The sequence below is a fragment of the Vipera ursinii genome (assembly GCF_947247035.1).
Source record: "Vipera ursinii genome assembly, chromosome: 10".
Taxonomy (NCBI): Eukaryota; Metazoa; Chordata; class Lepidosauria; order Squamata; family Viperidae; genus Vipera; species Vipera ursinii.
This window is the reverse complement of record NC_139520.1, coordinates 8,144,207-8,164,074: the sequence shown is the minus strand read 5'-3', so window position 1 is coordinate 8,164,074 and position 19,868 is coordinate 8,144,207. Positions and strand designations below refer to the sequence as shown.

At 42.0% G+C, this 19,868-nt stretch overlaps 1 protein-coding gene across 1 annotated transcript in view; it reads left to right on the top strand.

The window, feature by feature from the left end:
• The first annotated feature begins 235 nt into the window (after positions 1–235).
• GAN (gigaxonin) overlaps positions 236–19,868 on the top strand; it is a 32,107-nt gene continuing 12,474 nt past the window's right edge. The window contains exons 1-7 of the mRNA XM_083370322.1: positions 236–494; positions 11,381–11,495; positions 13,002–13,352; positions 14,647–14,864; positions 16,392–16,513; positions 19,145–19,257; positions 19,388–19,537. Of these exons, the coding sequence (XP_083226448.1) occupies positions 319–494; positions 11,381–11,495; positions 13,002–13,352; positions 14,647–14,864; positions 16,392–16,513; positions 19,145–19,257; positions 19,388–19,537 (1,245 nt within the window). The 5' untranslated portion in view covers positions 236–318. The remainder of the gene's footprint in view (positions 495–11,380; positions 11,496–13,001; positions 13,353–14,646; positions 14,865–16,391; positions 16,514–19,144; positions 19,258–19,387; positions 19,538–19,868) is intronic.

Sequence of the window (19,868 nt, the reverse complement as noted above, 5' to 3'; positions counted from 1 at the left end):
CTTCCCACCCCACCCCCGGCTGGGAACGATGGGCGCGGCGGCGGTCAAGGGAAAAAAAACAAAAAAACGCCTTCGCGCCGACTCCGGCTTTTGCAGCACGTGCCAGGCGCGGCGTTAAGCTCCGCCCCCCAAAACACAGACAGGAGGGAGGGAGGGGCGGGGTCGCCCTCTCCGCCCCGCCTCCGGGGGGCGTGGCCGTCGCGGGGAGATGAGGTCAGGCGGCGCCGTCGCGGCAGGATGGCGGTTCCCGGCCGGCGGTGAGGGCGAGGCGAGGCGAAGCGGAGCGCAGCGGGGTCAGGTTAGCGGCGCGCGTCCGCCATGTCGAGCGGGGCGCCGGGCAGCTCGGTCTCCGACCCGCAGCACGCGGCGCGGCTGCTGCGGGCGCTGAGCTCTTTCCGGCAGGAGGGCCGCTTCTGCGACGCCAACCTGGTGCTGGACGGGCAGGAGATCCCGGTGCAGACCAACATCCTGGCCGCCGCCAGCCCCTACGTGCGGTGAGCGGAGGGCCGGGCCCGGCGGGAGAGGAGTGCAGAGGGACACCCCCCCCTCGGCCATTGCTACCTCTGGGCGGGGGAGGGGGTCAGTTTCCCTACATAAAAGGGGGGTGTCCGTCACCGCTGGGGTGTGTGTGTGTGTGTGTGTGTGTGTGTAGTGGGGGTAGCTGTTGCCCCCTTCCCCTTCTTGCAACGAAGCGCTTCTCAACCTTCGCCTTTCCTGCACGGGTCGATTGCAACTCCCGGAATTGCCCCGTCCGCTTTAGTGTGTGCAATAATTGCAAATATACCCGTGCATTTAGTCCAGGGGGCTCCAACTTTGAAGACTTGTGGACTTCAACTCCCAGAATTCCTCAGCCAAGGTGGCCTGGCCTGATGGGATGGGGTTGGGTTTTATAAATTGGTCTTAACTGTTAAGCTGTACTAATTTATTACGGGCATTGCTGTTTAACTACTTTTTAATTTTTGTATCTTGTTTTTATTATGTATTGCCCTGTTCACTGCCCTGAGTCCTTTGGGAGAAGGGCGGTATACAAATTAATAATAATAATAATAATAATTATTATTATTATTATTATTATTATTATTATTATTATTATTATTATTATTATTCTAGGAGTTGAAGTCCACAAGTCTTAAAAGTTGCCAAGTTTGAAGAGCCCTGCATTTTAGTCCGTTAATGTGTGAGGTAAAAGCCCTTTGGACCTTCTGGGCTGAGGTTGAGAAGTTTTTTTTATTTTTAATTTTTAATTCCGTTTATATCCCGCCCTTCTCCGAAGACTCAGGGCAGCTTACAAGCTTAGCAGTAGAGAAGTAGGGCTTTTAAGTCTTCCTTTTCTTGGCTTGTCGCTTCCCTGGGCGGCACTGCCTGCTTCTTCTTTTCAGGAATTAGAGGCAGCCGTCTCCTTTGTTTCCTACCACCACAACCCTTTGAGGGAGGCCTGTTGGGCTTAGAGAGGGACCCGTCTACCTAAACTGAGTTTCTGTCCGTTGGAGGATGGATTTCAACTCTGGAGTCTCCAGCACTTTAACCAGCACCCTGCTCTGCCTCTTGCAGAGCGGGATGCAAGGCTGTTTTTTTTTTTTTTTTGCTCCTGGTTTGAAATGGCATGTTATTATTATTGCACCTATTTTTCCATAAGTATAACAACTGGAAAATATGAGACCCAGGACCAAAAATAAAGTGAAATCAGACTTTACTCTGCATTAGAGGGTAATGAATAAGGGAGCAGTACAATTTGTAGAAGCTAAAAGAATATATATAAAATGTTGAATTAATACTGGCTCATTCTTTTAATATATTATTAAATCTAGCCATGTAGGCAATCTATTGCTCCATCGTCTCACTTTTAGTACAATAGATTATTTTAGTTAAGATAATGTACAATGTACCTAAATTCTTAATATTCTATTTTCTATATGCCTTTAAAGTATTAAATGGAAGGCAGTTTATTTATTGATTTATAAGCTGTCTGTAACTGCCAATCTTATACACTAATCCTAGGTGACTCACCACAGAGTCAATAAACAGTGACAATAATATATATATGCCATACTCTTCCCACCATGGCATCCTGATGACCCACGCTTCATTCCCACTGACTCATCCCCATTGTGGCATCCTGGTGCAGATGTGACCCAGTGTATCAAGAGGTTCAGAAATCTTGTTGTTGTTGTTAGCTGCAAAGTTGTGACCGACCCATCGCAACCCTATGGACAACATTCCTCCAGGCCTTCCTGTCCTCACAGAAATGTAGTCTTTTATTGTTGATCCCAAATTCAGTTCCCAAGGATCCACCATTCAAGATGAGTGTAAACTACCTGGCAGAGGGTGTGTAAGAATCAAATAGGCAATCTTTTTGCGTGTGGATTTAAAATGTATATACTAGTATAATAAACTTAGTTTTAATAAATTAAAAAAAAGAATCAAATAGGCACCTAGGCTGGCTTGAGCTCCTTGAAAGCAGATTAAATAGGCATACATTAAGTTAATAGCAAAGATTATGCAAAGGACATGAATGCAATAAATCTTCTGTTTCTCTTACAAATCCCTAGCTAACTTGTGATAACCATAAAGAGATGTTGCAATGGTGCTAGCTTAGGAAAAATCACTGCTGCTTTTGTTATTCAGATTTTTCCCCTTCATTTTCTATAGGAGCCTGTTTTTGTTTAAATGAATTTACTTAGGCTTTGTGGAATCAAGAGTTTTCAGTTAAATTGAGCCGGTTCTTAAGGGTGCCAGATGATCAGCATAATAATACGTCACCAGTAAACACTTGCAAACAGAGGCCAATCAGATGTTTGGGAATCTCTCCCTGACTGATTTGTTGGAAACCAGAAGCAAAATTAAATGGTCTCACTTCACATCCTCTCACAGGTCCTGGATGTTTCTAGTTGAGTCAGTTAAGACACCAGTGGTTAGAGAGATTATGCTTGCCTGGATGCCAAGATTTAGTTTTCTGTTTTGGATAACATTTTTATAAACTATAAAAAGGGTTGAGAGATGCACAGCGAAGAAGCATTCAGCTCCCTCTTATCAGGGCTGGCATGATTTGGGTCTCAACAAAAAATGCTGCTGTGGAGGGGGGATCCTTGGTGACTTCTCTGCCCTGTGAAACATCTCTAGTTGTAAGCCAGTTATATTTTTAGGAACACTGAAGTCTTGGCATATTTAACAGGCTGTAGGATTGGAAGATCTATGATCCTTGTGGTGTGATTTTTATTTGCTTCTTGTAGTCATTGCTGAGTTTATTTTAAATCATTAATTTTTTCCCCTCGTAAAGCATTTTGAGCTTCTTCAACAATTGAGGTGGCTAATATATGGGTTAAAATGAATGTTGACTGCTTCAGGGTGCAGCGTGAATGCTGAAATCCAGCGATATCTTAAAGATTATGCCATTGTTGGGCCTAGAATGGGATGATCCCCTGGCCTGCTTTAAGCAGGCTATTCAGATGTGCTTAGTAAGCATTGGCTGAACTGGCAGCCTTCCAACAGGCCTCAGATTATTATTATTATTTTTTAACAAGTTCCTGCTTGTGACTTTTAAAGAGTTGCATAGCTTCTTGACAATTGTTGACAACATTTTTCCATGACTTGCCTACTAGGTGGTGTCTGGCTTTGCATGTAACCTTCACTTGTTGAACTGTCTGCTGAACAAGCCAGAACTGCTTGGTTTACTCACATGGCTAATCTGGAAGAAATAATTTTGAAAGTATGGTGGCTGAAACTGCTTGCACAGATTTTTGAGCCCAGCAAATAAGATAAATCATTTTTGATGGCGGTGTGACCTTTATGTAATTCTTAAATAAAGTCTTAAATAATTCACCTAACTAGGAAGGAAAGTATCTCTGAGAATGTGCAGAGTCTCCCTCTACGATTTTGCCGAAAGTAGCTTTTAAGTTTATTTTGGATCTTAGCTTCTAATAAGAAACTGAGAGTTGCTCGCTTGGCCACCTCTGTAGGACCATTCATCCAGGTACTGTCCATGCCTGAGTAACATTAAGAAAATGTTTGTCTCATGTGCCTTCAAACCACGAGATCAGAGTAGGTCTTAAGAACAACCAGATGATAACACTCATAGTGCTTGATTTAAAATTTAGAGCAATTCATAGAAAAGGTAAGATTATATATGAGCAACCACATTAGGGATCCAGGTGTTTTTCTTATTCTGTTGTTTTGATTTCTTTTTTTAAACTTCTTGCTCGCCCAGTTACTTACCAACCCCCCCAGTCACACTATTTTCTTCCATCTTTTCCTTTGTTCTGCCACTTCCACATCTGTACACCCTTCTCCAGCACCAGAAAGGCAGTGCTGTAGATTGAAAAGTGTAAACAAACCTCTGGCTGTTCTCAGATAATAGGAGATTCCTATGTTGATCCCTTTTCACAGGGAAACCTTCCTGTTAATTATCAGAGCCCCTTAAAACCGGTGGTCCTTTCCTTGTGCTGTGAACAGGAGAAAATTGCTGACTTCCTCATTAAGTCAGGTAGGGAGAAGTTCAGAATATGTCTCTTGCATCTGGATGAATGGGTGGGGTGATGGGAAAATTACTGACAAATTCAGGCGTGTCATTCATGCAAAAAAAGAGGCGGAGCTTCTTTTGTTTACCAAGACTCCAGTGGGTAATATTGATAGTTAACAGTTATCAGTTCCTTTGTAAAAAAATCAAAGAGGTCATTTTTCATGGCGAAGAAGAGTTATGAAGCTGCTGACTGTCAAGTAATTAAAGAGGCCTTTCTTGGAAGATTTATCGTTTAAAAATGCTAGAGAGCATGATAAGGCTGGGAATAGAGAATGGCAGTAAACAGCTGAGATAGGAATTTCACAATTGATTACATAAATATTTCTCAGATGCGAAACTGTCAGGTAAATTTAAACGGTGTGGTTCCTCTTCCCTTCCTTTGCTTTAAATACATTATTTAAATGCACATTTTAAATAAAGCAACAGAACGCTCCTATCTAAAAGATGCCTGGGTCCTTATTGTAGGATGCCAATTAGTGTTTTCATAATATTGTGACACCCTTGGAAAGAGAGCAATGATTTATTACACTATTTCTTCCATGTGCAGATCTGGTTCTCCACGGTGTAGGATATGTTCAAATTCAAGGCAACTTGGAATAATAAGGTGTGACTTCTACAAGCATTATAATAAATGTGTTAAATAGTTCTTTGACAGCTGTCATTTTCCCACCTGGCAATGGCAGTATGTAGATTAACCCTTTTTACTAGTTTACATTAAAATATGCTGAGATCTGTGTGTATGTATGTGTGTATGTATGTATACATACATGTAGACACACTCAACAAAAACTTGTTTAAGAGCTCTGAAATGGATTGTCAGCCATAGTTACAATTCAGATGTTTTTTTAACATCTGCTTTCATGTAATCTTACTTGTAAGCAGCGGAACTAGGTTTTTTTAAAAAATCATTTTAGCATACAGTTTCGGTCCATTGGAACATTTCTAAATTCTTGGAGCAGGTCTTTAATGGATGGAATGTTTGTGATAATATAAATATTCACATACATTTAATCCATAACATGTAAAATAAGGAGTTTGGAGATAGATGTGAACATATATTTTTAATCTGTCCTTGAGGATTAACAGTAAATGAAAAATAATTCAGTTCATTTCTATATGGAGAAGGGAGTGTGCATTTTTTATCAGATGAAAGGTAATTAGAGAAAGAGTGAGAGCATAGATCTGCATTATTATTAAGACTGAATCATACTTTCTTCTAAGCTGGTATTGAAAAATCTGAGCTAGCACTGGGCGTATGTGTATAGAATCCAAATCCTCAGTCTTGAATGAATAGAGTAGAAATAGTGTTACAAGCCCTTCCAGCATTCGTAATTTTCTTTCCTGCAATTGCTATTTTCCTCCAAAAAAAATTATAGCATATAATTGCCGATCTTTTTTTTTTAACTTGAAAATGTTGTTGGGAGGTTGATGGGTAGAAGGAATAAGCTGAAGTTCCTTACAGCCATCCCCAGCTTTGGACCTTTTTTTGCTTACATTCCCAAAAGGAAAAAAAAACACAAAACTTGGAACAGAAATTCAGGAGGTGACTCATTTGTATTCTTTCCCAGCCAACAGCATGTTGCGGGTGGGGTGGGGTGGGGGTTTGAGATGACATCACCAGGCTTAGAACTATGAAGGTCTGCTTGTCCATCAGCAGGGATAGCTCTGTAAAACACAGCAAAACTGTGATGGAAAGGGAGAAGCAGAGCAAAGAAAATATCAAGCTTAAAATGGGGCCAGATGGGGGGAAAAAATAGACCGCTAGAAATAATCCCAGGGTACATTTCGATGGGAGAGAAAATTGGGCACCAACTAACTCCCTTTGGAAGCTTCTCTTCTCTCCTCTCCTCTCTGGTCACAACTGCAGAAGGAAACTGCAATTAAGAGGTTGGAGAAAACTTCAGAAGCCATCAATCAATCGGAATAGAGTTGGAAGGGACCTTGGAGGTCTTCTAGCCTAAGCCCCCTGCTCAAGCAGGAGATCCTATATCAGGGGGTCTTCAAACTTGGCCCTTTTACGACTTGTGGACTTCAACTCCCAGAATTCCTGGCTGAGGAATTCTGGGAGTTGAAGTCCACAAGTCGTAAAAGGGCCAAGTTTTTTTTAAAAAAATTCCATTTATATCCCGCCCTTCTCCGAAGACTCAGGGCGGCTTACAAGCTTAACAGTAGCCTTCATTCTATGTCTATGCCTGCTTATTAGGGCTTTGACACACACCCCAAGCGGCATTATTACAAAGTCAGCTTATTGCCCCCAACAATCTGGGTCCTCATTTTACCTACCTCGGAAGGATGGAAGGCTGAGTCAACCTTGAGCCTGGTGGGACTCGAACCTGCACTAATTGCAGGCAGCTGGTGTTACTTAAGGAGGCATTAGCCCACTGCTCCACCAAGTTTGAAGACCCCTGTCCTATATCATTATTTTTTCTAACAGGTGGCTGTCCAGTCTCTTCTTAAAAACCTCCAATGATGAAGCCGGCCCAACTTCTGGAGGCAAGCTGTTCCAATGGTTAATTGTCCTCACTGTTAGGCAGTTTCTCCTTAATTCCAGGATGCTTTTCTCCTTGAGTAGTTTCCACTCATTGCTTCTTGTCTTGCCTTCCGGTGCTGTGGCATGTTTATGGATGTTGTCCTAGCTTGCTTGCTTTATGTTCTGCAACATTGTTGTATACTTGCAATACAGAATATTTACACACCATCCATGCAACAACAGCAACAAAAAAGTACTCTAAGTTTATTTAGATACCATGTTACTGACTTATTTGTTGCATTTATTTTATTTTTTTAATCCTCCCTTTGTTACTTTGTAAGTAACTCAAGGCAGCAAACGTACATAATGCTGCTTCCTTCTCCTCCTTTCCCCACAATATCAGCCCTCTGAAGTGGGGTGAGCTGAGAGAGCCCAAGTGGCCCAAGATCACCCTGGTCTTTATTTAAGGTTCAATAATTGACTTACATAGACTTTGGAAACCAAGAGAAGAACAGTGCTCCAGATTTGGTTCTGAAAATAGTCTCCCGAGTAAAGCATGTTCTCAAAATTACCATTTATAATAATAATAATAAGTTGGAAGGGACCTTGGAGGTCATCTAGTCCAACCCCCTGCTCAGGCAGGAAACCCTATACCATTTCAGACAAATGGCTGTCCAATCTCTTCTTAAAAACTTCCAGTGTTGGAGCATTCACCACTTCTGGAGGCAGGTGGTTCCCCTGGTTAATTGTTCTGACTGTCAGGAAGTTTCTCCTTAGTTCCAGGTTGCTTCTCTCCTTGACTAGTTTCCATCCGTTGCTTCTTGTCCTGCTTCCAGGTGCTTTGGAGAATAGCTTGACTCCCTCTTCTTTGTGGCAGCCCCTGAGATATTGGAACACTGCTATCATGTCACCCCTCGTCCTTCTCTTCATTAAACTAGACATACCCAATTCCAGCGACCGTTCCTTATATGTTTTAGCCTCCAGTCCCCCAATCATCTTTGTTGCTCTTCTCTGTACCCTTTCTAGAGTCTCGACATCTTTTTTACATCGTGGTGACCATAACTGGATGCAGTATTCCAAGTGTGGCCTTACCAAGGCATTGTAAAGTGGTATTAGTACTTCACGTGATCTTGATTCTATCCCTCTGTTAATGCAGCCTAGCACTGTGTTGGCTTTTTTGGCAGCTGCAGCACACTGCTGGCTCATATTTAAGTGATTCTCCACTAGGTCTAAAAAGAGAAATAAGCTACAAAAGAAAGTAAATCGAGCACAGACTTAATATTAAGTCTTCCATATGTGTATATTGTATATACAAGAGCCAGCGTGGTGTAGTCCTTAAGGTGCCAAACCAAAAGCACGGAGGCCCATGTTCTAGCCCTCCCTTAGGCGCAGAAACTGGCTGGGTGACTTTGGGCTAGGTGCTAAATCTTAACTGTAGACTGCAAAGCTGAAAAACGTCTTATCTACCAACATCTATCTGGACTAGTGTGATAGATTATGGTGCATAACATTCAACAGAAAGGCCTTCACTCTGCAAGTGGATCAGTTGGGGCTGATACACGTGCAGGGTTATAGAATTTTTTTTAAAAATCCCATTTATATCCCGCCCTTCTCCGAAGACTCAGGACGGCTTACAATCTAAAGCACAAATCAATGTGCTTAGCAATAGCCTTCATTCTATGTATATGCCTGCTTATTAGGGCTTTCGCCCCCCCCCAAGCAGCATTATTACAAAGTCAGCTCATTGCCCCCAACAATCTGGGTCCTCATTTTACCTACCTCGGAAGGATGGAAGGCTGAGTCAACCTTGAGCCTGGTGGAACTCGAACCTGCACTAATGGCAGGCAGCTGGTGTTACTTAAGGAGGCATTAGCCCACTGCTCCACCAAGGCAGTGGGCTAATGTCTTACCAGAAATAGAGTATACCCAGCTATCTTGTGGTTGCTACCTCATCTCCTATTCAGCTGTTATCTCTTAATAGGGATTTTGCACCCACATTTTCTTTGCAGCTTCTTTACCTCTGAATCAGCTTTGAAGTTACCTTCAGATAGAAGATTCTCATCTGGCCATGCTTTTAGACAGAGGTCCCACCAACCTTTTGGGCACCAGGGACCGGTTCCGTGGAGAGAGGTTTTTCCACGGACCGGAGAGTGTGTGGTTTTGTGTGCTGCCTGCATCTTGCAGATGGGGCTTTGCTTGTTTGTGCGGACCAGTTGCGGACCAGAGTGCCTTGTTTTTTTACACAGAGTGTTTGTTTTTAAGTGGCTCTTGCATAGAGCACCTGAAAACAAACCTACAGCCGTAATTCTCAGAAAATTGGTAGTGGGAATAGGGTGTGGTTAAAGCATATATCTTCAATTTGTGCTGCCAAAGGGCTAAAGTATGACATGCAGAAAAATAATAATAAACCTGTTTGTTGTTTGTTTGGGGGGGGGAGAACAGGAACTGATTTTAGAGTTGCGTATCTGTTTCCTTGTCTTCACTCTGTAACATCAAGTCCCCCTAAAAATGCATGTTAATGAAATCAAGTTAGAAGGACAAGGGGATAATATTCCAGCTATAGAGTAAAAACATGCCACATTAAAGCCGCCTTACACACTACATAATTAAGCCAAATGTAATTAGGGTGAATATGGGGAAATCATTCTGGCAGCCCACAAATTCTCATGTAGGTATTTAACTGGGAAGAAATAAGATGGCGTAGCTGTGCGTGTTTGGCCCCGAGTTGCTTTGGACCAGTAGCTGTAGGTGAGATGTAGGAAGTAATGAAATCAGTACGGTTGCTTCCACAGGGCAAAGAGGCTATACGCGCTTCTTGAAACATTAATTCTCTCCGGTCTTAGTTCAAGCGAATTATAAAAGGCCGGTAAAATACATAAGCAGGGAGGAGCCATAGACTCCTGGTTCTCCCTGCAGTCCTCTTCACTCTTGCTTTCTGAGGATCTTTTCTTTGATGCTGCTTCCCTTCCAGTATACGAGGGAAAAGGGGCAAACAGACAAGGAAAACCACTTTCCTTCTTACCTACATAAGGAGTAGCTCAGGGGCAGAGAGGCTCAAGAAGGCCTTGTCGTTACGTTTTAGGCCTTGAATTTAATACAATGAATGCTGGACTGAAACTTCTCCTGTAAGAACTGAGCAAAATTTGGGGGTGAGAGTGGGGTACGTTATCCATGTCAGCGGCGATCCTGGAATAAGGTGTTCGCTGAAAAAAATATATATATTCCCCTTGTTTTCTGCTGCTTTTAACAAAATGTTAATGCTGACTCAGGCTTCTGAGAAATGTGCCATGAGCTAAATTTGCTGCATAGTTTCTGTAGATTAAACTCTTTGTGTTTTATGTTTCTCAATAAATCTTTGCGATAAGATTCATCTACGTGTGCACACAAGTAAAGAAATGTATATACGCAGAGGGAGAAATGTCTAAAACAAACCTTTCAACAGCTTGCAGCTTTGTATATATAATCAGATCACCGAATAGTTACAGGCTGACATACCTATGTAATGTCAGAGGTTGAAAAGGGGCCGTTTTGATGTTCAGCAAGCCTTTAAATTCCATTCAATTGATGTCACTGGATAAATTTATGACACTTGCTCTGCATCCTGCATAACGGATGCTCAGTGGTTTTTGGTGCTTTAGGGCAGGGGTCTTCAAACTTGGCAACTTTAAGACTTGTGGACTTCAACTCCCAGCTGAAGTCTGAGGTTTCATGTTAATCACATTAATATGATTATTAATCCAGTTGTCAAGTAAAATCATATCAATCCAGTTGTCCAGTAAAATAATTCACATTTTGCTTGACTGATTCTAATGCTTCTGATATTTCCTGTGGTAATATTTATAATAGTTTCCATTATTCTTGCCTTCTGTGATTCTGACAAATTGTGAGTCCCTGAAATTTAAAGATTGGTGTGAGTTTCTTTAATTACTTGGCTTGGACAATTCATGCAATGCACAGCAAAGGGGCCATGACCTTACTTCAAATTGAATATTGTTGCCAGAGGCTTGTTTTGCCAGCATAGTTTTATATTTTGTTGTATTTGGAGAAATGTATCACTACATAATTTGGAATTATTCAGTATGAATATTCAGATAACCATATGGTTCTAGCAAAACACACATCTGTCTGAAACTTAAGAAATGAAAAAAAGATCAATTTTTCATTAAATGGAAGACTTAATACCATGACACTGCACTGAACATTTGAATAGTTATTGTCATGAAGTATTACTAGTTATTAACTGAGGGCTTTCTATTATAGAATTTTTGAGAACATAATGTAGATGATTATATAATTGAAAACAAGCTGGAAGCTGGAATGATTTTCATGGATGATTTTCTGAAATCTTTGCCCGATTCCTATTGCTTTTTAAAATGGAAATCTGTCTTTTACAGAACAAAACTGAACTATAATTCGCCCAAGGATGATGGATCCGTGTATAAAATTGAACTTGAAGGGATATCTGTTGATACCATGAAAGAGATTCTGGACTACATCTTCAGTGGTCAGGTATGTTTTTACTAATATTGATCCTACATATATCTTCAGGAATATTCTGTGCGCGTGGATGGGTGTCCGGTCCCAATTCTGTCCACAGCTAGTCAAAAGTTAGTCCACAGAGTTGTAAGTTAAATATCCTCAGAAATAGGTTCATAAAGCAGAGGTATCCTGGCCATTTTCCCCAAATCTCCTGATGGATCACTGGAAACTTTGCAAAGTTAAAAGAGACTTTGCCCCAATTTGTTAAATGCTCCTTTCATTCTTAAGCATCAGTGTGACGGTTCAAAGAGATTGTGCTTTTTCTGTTGAATTCTGAATACACAAGTACTTCTCAATTTGCAGCCACTTATTTAGTGGCCATTCAAAGCGACCACCCCACTGGAAAAAAAGTGAGTTATGACTCTTTTTTCCCCCTTACGCCCTTTCCAGCATCCCCATGGTCACGCGATCGAATTCAGATGCTTGCCAACTGGCTCATATTTATGACGGTTGCAGTGTCCCAGAGGATCATGTGATCCCCTTTTGTGACCTCCTGACAAACAAAGTCAGCGGGGAAGCCAGATTCGCTGAAGAACCCCACATTACTAACTTAACAGCTGTAGTGATTCATTTAAGCACTGGCAAGACGGGTTATAAAATGCTCATTTAACTGTCTTGCTTAGCAATAGAAATTAGGTCTCAGTTAAGGCCGTAAGCCAAGGAGCACCTATCCTCTTCGAACCCCTTCAGAAAACACAGCTGGAGAAGATTGGAAGTCCAAGTGGACCATTCTCACTTCTGCAGTAGCCAGCCAAGCACTTTGCTGAAAGTTGCAACTTACATGGGAAACCACACATTTCCTATGTTTTCCAGTAATCCGAAAGACAGGTTTATATGTCATGGCTAATACCTGAAAACAGGCTTAGTTTTTTTTCATGGACTATTTTTGGTCCCTTCTAAAGCCAGAGGTCCCCAATCTTTTGGGCACCAGGGACCGGTTCCGTGGAGAGAGGTTTTTCCACGGACCGGAGGGGGTGTATTTTTGTGTGTTGCCTGCATCTTGCAGATGGGGCTTTGCTTGTTTGTGCGGAACCGGTTGCTGGCATGCCGTGGCCTGGTAATGGTCCACGGCCCGGAGGTTGGGGACCCCTGTCTTAAGCAACCTAAGCCAGATAACCATTGCACCATTTGTAGCAAAGAGGTCAGGTAAGATGAGAATTATACACAGTGCAGGATTGTCACCAGCTCTCCCCTAACTTCAGGAAACATTGGATGATCCTTGTGTGGAATATATATTACAGTGTGACATGGCCAGCAACGTGGACCCGTTGGAGAAGAAGAAAGCCTGTGGGCTTGCTATGACAGGTTCACGTGTAATTCTGTTTTTGTCTTGCAGTCTACCGTTACATGTTTTATTAGTCTAACAGTAAACCAGGAAAAAGCAGTTGGGTGCTAATGTGGAAAGCAGGGGTAACTATCTGGCGTTTGATTCAGGCTGTCTTTATCACCGGCTGTATTTTTCTGTCTTGAACCTAGATCAAGCTAAGTGAAGACACCATTCAGGATGTGGTACAAGCTGCTGACCTGTTGCTGCTTACAGACCTTAAAAAACTCTGTTGTGAGTTTCTGGAGGGTTGCATTGCTGCTGAGAACTGTATTGGCATTCGGGACTTTGCACTACACTACTGTCTACACCACGTTCACTACCTGGCCTCGGAGTATCTTGAAACACACTTCCGGGATGTCAGCAGCACGGAGGAATTCCTCGAACTCGCACCTCAAAGACTAAAAGAAGTGCTGTCTTTGGAGAAGTTAAACGTTGGGGATGAAAAACATATTTTTGAAGCGGTCATTCGGTGGATTTCTCACGATCCTGAATTAAGAAAGGTATGGAATTCAAAGTTAACCTTTAAGAAGTTTGCATAAACCAGGGGTCTGCAAACTTGGCGACTTTTAAGATTTGTGGGCTTCAACTCCCAAAATTCCTCAGCCAGCCGTGAGCGCTGGCTGAGGAATTCTGGGAATTGAAGTCCACAAGTCCTAAAGTCGCCAAGTTTGAAGAGCCCTGGCATAAACATATTTGCAGATGTTGATTTATTTGGATGCTTCTAACGTATGACGTTTGGCTCCCTGCTTTTGAACACGGTCATTACCAGTTTAATGTTTGCTCTGCTTTGAATCTACTCGCTCCTGTGGTTCATACGTTATTCTACACAGTGGAGATAGTCCTTCACTGACAATCTCATTTAGTGACTGTTCAAAGTTACAAAAGCTCTGGGGGAAAAAAAAATGACTCGTGACCATTTTTCACTGTTACGACCTTTGCGGCATCCCCGTGCTCACGTGATCAAAATTCAGATGCTTGGCAACTGATTCGTATTTATGACCATCGCCGTGTCCCAAGATCACGTGATCCCCTTTTACAATCTTCTGACAAGCCAAGTCAATGGGGAAGCCAGATGCGTATAACAGCCGGGTTACTGGCTTATCAGCTGAAGCGATTCATTTAATAACTGAGGCCGGAAAGCTTGTAATATGGGCGAAATTCATTTTACAAGTGTCTCAGTTAACAGCAGAAAGGTTGGGCTCAGTTGTGGTCTGTATTTCTTTTTTTTTCTTCTTTAGGCACCCCTTTCCCCCCATGCCTTCATTCATTACAAGAGTAGTAGTTGGAACTGTTTATTCTCTAATTCATATAAGACCCCTGCCTCTGCGTACAATTGATGAAACTTGGTGCAGGATTTCCTGCCATTTTGAGATAGTTCTGCCCAGTGCATCCTTCTGCAACTATATTCCTTATCCTCCCACGTGATGTTAAGGCAGGACAAGAAGCAACGGATGGAAACTAATCAAGGAGAGAAGCAACCTGGAACTAAGGAGAAACTTCCTGACAGTGAGAACAACTAACCAGTGGAACAACCTGCCTCCAGAAGCTGTGAATGCTCCAACGGTGGAAATTTTTAAGAAGAGACTGGCCAGCCATTTGTCTGAAATTGTATGGGGTTTCCTGCCTGAGCAGGGGGTTGGACTAGATGACCTCCAAGGTCCCTTCCAACTTTATTATTATTATTGTTATTATAAGTGCTGCCCCTGCCTGTAAAAGTCTGTTAATGGAATTTGTCTATAAAGTTCATACAGTTAGGATCATTTTGTGATTTCCATTACCTTTGTGGCTCTCCAGGTTCATATGAAGGATGTTATGTCGGCTGTGTGGGTCACTGGATTGGACTCTACTTACCTGCGTGAACAAATGATGAATGAGCCGTTGGTTCGGGAGATTGTCAAAGAATGTAACAACATTCCACTCACCCCTCCCCAGCAAGAAGAGGCAATGCTTGCTTCTTTTAAACCCCGAGGATATTCGGAGTGCATTGTGACCGTTGGGGGTGAAGAAAGAGTGTAAGTAATTCAGGAAAGTAGCCATGGATTTCACTCGGCAGGGAAGGGGTCAAAAAAAGACAAAGAAGACATAAATCTGAATAAATACTCCATCAAAGAAATGTTTGAGATTGCAGTAGTAGAGAATAAATGGCGCTTAGGGTGGAATGGTTGGGTTTTCTGTGACCTGAGCTTACTTTTCCTGCAGAATGTTTCATTATAAAGCTAAGTCCATCTTCAGGTAGACTAATGATGTCACCTGGCTTGGTAATGAAACATCTGCCAGAAGAAAAGCAAGACCGGAAAAGACCAAGAATCCAGTGAGTTTGAAACTTACACTACTTCCATTACTTTGAGACAGTTATCACTCAGCCCTGGGGCTTAGCTCCGTCTCTATCATCAAGCCAAGATCTGGGGGAATCTCTTGGCACCTTCCAGTCTCTCTCTTCCATCTCCTTTTTTTAAATATTGAAATCATGTCTAAAAATGGTGAAATGGCACGGGGCAGCCAAAGTGTCATATTTTACTTTCAGAAAAGCTTTTGGGCCTAAAGTTGGCCCCACTCATATGCAGGTTCTGAGGTTTTGCTTGATTTAAAAAAAATATACAGGGAACCCAGAAGTTGCCTTTAAGTTTTAAGTTTTTATTCAGCTGAACAAAGGTGGGCTCCTCTAAAAGATACAAGAAATCCTTGTATTTATTCTTCCTGATTACATAAGCAATGCACCCAGAGAAGCTGACACACATAAGATAAAAAATTTCACCCGGTAAGTCTGGCACATTGTAGATAAGGAGAGAGAAAGCAGAAGTAGCTAAAAATGTTCCCTTTTGGGTATTTCCCTAAAGACGTCGCACGTTCCCGGGTGGGTTAGGACACTGGGTGTTTTCCCTGCTGTCCTTTCATGACCCTGCATCCCTGACTCTGCAAGTGCCCAAAGACAACAGGGCCATCTGCACATATTCACAACTGATACTTCCTGTGCTGTCTCCTAATTCTGGGTCAACACCGTAAACTTTTTGTAGGACCTGCAAAGAATGATCAGCCTGAGCTGATTCTTGCTGGGTGACATTTAGTGATCAAGATGCACTAAGCAAATTGTAATCTACTGTATCCTTTATATAAATGAAAACTCAATCATCCAGATACTATATATCCTTTCCTGGATTAAATCTCTTAACCAAAGTGTCAAGGTGGAACACTCTTATATCAAAGTAACTTGAGTTCTCCTGGATTTTCTTTCTCTGTTCCACCTCCCCCCCACACACACACACACCAAAAAAAGCATTGTTGTGTTTTGATTGAGACTTGGTTTATAGCCAGATATCAAATTATAATTTCCCCCCAAAATAAAATAAGGCTCGCTTCGGGATATGTTTATCTCAGCTTCTTACTAGCTTTCCCAGTACTGATTAGTTCGTGCAGCCTATTCACTGGAGGCCAAGTCTTCCTGAAATATTTAATACAGAGAGCTGAGCACTTTTTAAAAGCGTTTAACAACGAATTGCTTATACCAACGAGTTAATTTCTGTTTTTTTCTTTCTATTCAGCTCCAGGAAGCCCTCAGCCGCAGTGCGATGCATGTGCCCTTTGTATGATCGTCACAGACAGTTGTGGATAGAGCTGGCTGCTCTGAGTACACCAAGGATAAACCACAGTGTACTTTCTGCAGGTGGGACAAACGCTTCCTTCCTTTCCTTGAACAAAAGAGCATAGAAATCTTTAAATATTTGTAAAGTCAAATAATATTTTAGCTACTTTGGATCAGATCCTGGTCCTTATTTATTAACCTGGTCCTTAAATATTAACCTGTGAATAATTAACTTCTCTCTAGTTTAGAGGAAAAAACGAAGGAAGAAAGGGAGATTGGAAAAGGAAGGAAGGTGGAAGAAATATTAGTTTTGCCAAACCCATGTGGTCTATCGATTAAATAAATATTTTAGGTGACCAAGGCGCTATCTGTTTTTGTCTAATAAATACAAGCCAATATTCAAAAGAGATTAGTGGGAAATTTTACGTATTCATAGCTTTTCCAAGTTTTATCCTCTTACTATTGTATTCTAAGAGGTATGGTAGGTTTTCACCAAAATATTTTTCCCCGCTTCCATTTCCTCAGAGGGCACATATTTGTGGACGTTAGAACAGGCAAGATTGTAGATACAGCATCACAGTTTGATCTCTGACCATTTTGTATGCACATACGATGTAAGCGCAAGAATTAAAGGGTTGCGGCTTCAATTGCGATATGACGTGGCTATCTGGCCATTTCGAGCACTCTTTTTTCAGATGCTGTCATTTTCCACTCGGACATTGTGACAAGGAAGTGCTATAAACATGTGCATCCTTGTCTTAGGAACCCAGTCATGTTGTATATATTTTGCTATTTTTTTAATATGTCTTCATTGATTATGAATATAGTCAGAATATAAAATAACAGAGCTGTGAGGCAATTTGGAGATCTTCTAGTCAAGCAGGAGACCCTATACCATTTCAGACAAATGGCTGTCCAGTCTCTTTTTGAAAGCCTCCAGTGATGGAGCACCCACAACTTCTGGACTCAAGCTGTTTCACTGGTTAATTGTTCTCACTGTCAGGAAATTTCTCTTTAATTCCAGGTTGCTTCTCTCCTTGATTAGTTTCCATCCGTTGCTTCTTGTCCTGCTTTCAGGTGTTTTCCGAGAATAGGTTGACCCTCTCTTCTTTGTGGCAGCCCCTCAGATATTGGAAGACTGCTGTCATGTCACACACACACACACACACACACACACACACACACACACACACACACACAGAGTCGTCCTTTTCACTAGACTTAGACAAACCCAATTCCAGCAACTGTTCTTGGTATGTTTTAGCCTCCAGTCCCCTATTCATCTTTGTTGCTCTTCTCTTCACTTTTTTCTGGAATCAAAACATTTTTTATAACACACACTTTCTTTCCTGCCTTTTTTATATATAAGCCAATACAGCAAATATCCCTAATATTCCTTCTTCCTCCTATTTTCAACCCTCTGAGTTGACTTGGGCTGAAAGAGAATGACTGGCTTTAGAGTCTCCCAGCCAGCATCCGTGCCTAAAGGAGGCTTAGAATTCAGTCTCCAAAGCCAGCTCATCCTTACTACACTAAACTGGTTCTTTTACTCTTTTAATCCTTTTGGCCTTATACATTTTCTTTGGTGCCTAATAGAAACTTGTTAAACATCTTACAGCCAGTAATTAGGTCCATGCATTATATTCAACCGTAGTTTTCTTAACTACATTTAACAAACCACAGTGGCTATGTTCACAAAACATACTAAGCCTAACCCAAGAAGATAAATGAATAATTTAGTCCGATGCTCAGTTTGGTGCCCACTACATCCGCTGGATTAATCACTCGTGCCTACTGAAATAATTGCAGATGTAGTCCAGCATATCAATCGTCATGCTCATGAGAAGATCTGGACAAAATTTTCTGGAGTTGATTGATTGGCTGTAAGGTCACACTCAGCCTACGCTTCTCACATGCAACGTGGCCTGGCTGGACAGGAATCTTATTGCCAGCTAGGAAGAAGTCTATTTTCCAGAGCATCTGAGGGCAGGGCAGGAAGTAATGGATGGAATCTTATCATGAGAGATTCAACCTAGAGCTAAGGAAAAAAATTTCTGTCAGCGAGAACAGTTCATCGGTGGAACAGGTTGCCTCCAGAAGTTGTGGGGGTGCTTCAGCGCTGGTGGTTGTTAAGAATTGCTGTTCAGCCATTTGCTTCCTGCTTGTGCAGGGGGTTGGACTAGAACACAGGTCTGCAACCCGCGGCTCTGGAGCCCCATGCGGCTCTTTCAGCCGTCTCCTGCGGCTCCCAGTCCTCTGCCATGTGCAGTCCAAAAAAAAAAAAAAAGTGGGACTAAAAAGGTTCAACCAATCAATTCAAATATGCAGGGTAGGTGCATATCTCGCCTTGGTTCCACTCTTCAGTCAAACCCTGTTCTGCGCATGTACGCGCATGTGCACATATTTTTTGCGGCTCCCAGTTTTTCCTTTTGTGAGGGAACCGGTTCCGAGTGGCTCTTTCACTGTTTCAGGTTGCTGACCCCTGGACTAGAAGACCTCTAAGGTTCCTTCCAACTCTTTTATACTCTGTTATTAAAATCTGAAGACACACTTCTTGGGGTTTGGTCTCTCAAATCAGCTCCTTGTCATTTAATTCCAATCCTTTCACTATTCAGTTGTGGATTGTTCTTATAAAATGTATCCGCCAGCTCGGGCGTGCCACCGTTATGACTCGTGTTTTGAAATGTATCTTTGCTTTGTCTGCTTCCTCAGAGGGATTCTTATTTGTCCTGGGAGGTCAGGATGAAAATAAAACTACACTAAACTCGGGCGAAAAGTTCGATCCAGATACGAATACATGGAGCCCCTTGCCACCAATGACCGAGGTAGCTTTCACTTTTCTGCAAGTGGTACTTGCTATTGCGCTCCACAGTTCATATTGTAACCCGACAAAATTCACAGTGCTGCATGATTAAGATTTCATATATTTTTTTTTACACCTCATATTTCCAATAGGCACGGCACAATTTTGGTCTGGTCGAGATTGATGGGGTGCTGTATGTTTTGGGAGGTGAGGATGGAGAACAGGTGCTCACTTCTATGGAGTCCTATGACATTTACAATAGGACATGGACAAAGCAACCGGACTTAACCATGATTAGGAAGGTAAGAGGCAAGCAAAAGGAAAAAAAAGCAAGCTGGTCGTATTTCTTTCTGAAACCACTGCAGTGCATCTCTTTTTTTTTCCACTCCTTTTTTTTCCATCTGACAGGTTTTGTGTGTTTTTTTTAAAAAAATGATTCTTACCAATTTTAGGTATGAAACAATAAATAAGCTATGGTTTCTTCAGTTTTTCTTTCTGTGCCATTCCCCAACCCACAAAAATCTATTTCAAAAAAAAAAAGATGCCCATCTCTTTGGCGCTTATTGCCAAATTTTATCTTACAGAGACCAAAACGTACTAATTGCCGTTGCACAGACTGAAAACCAAACCAAG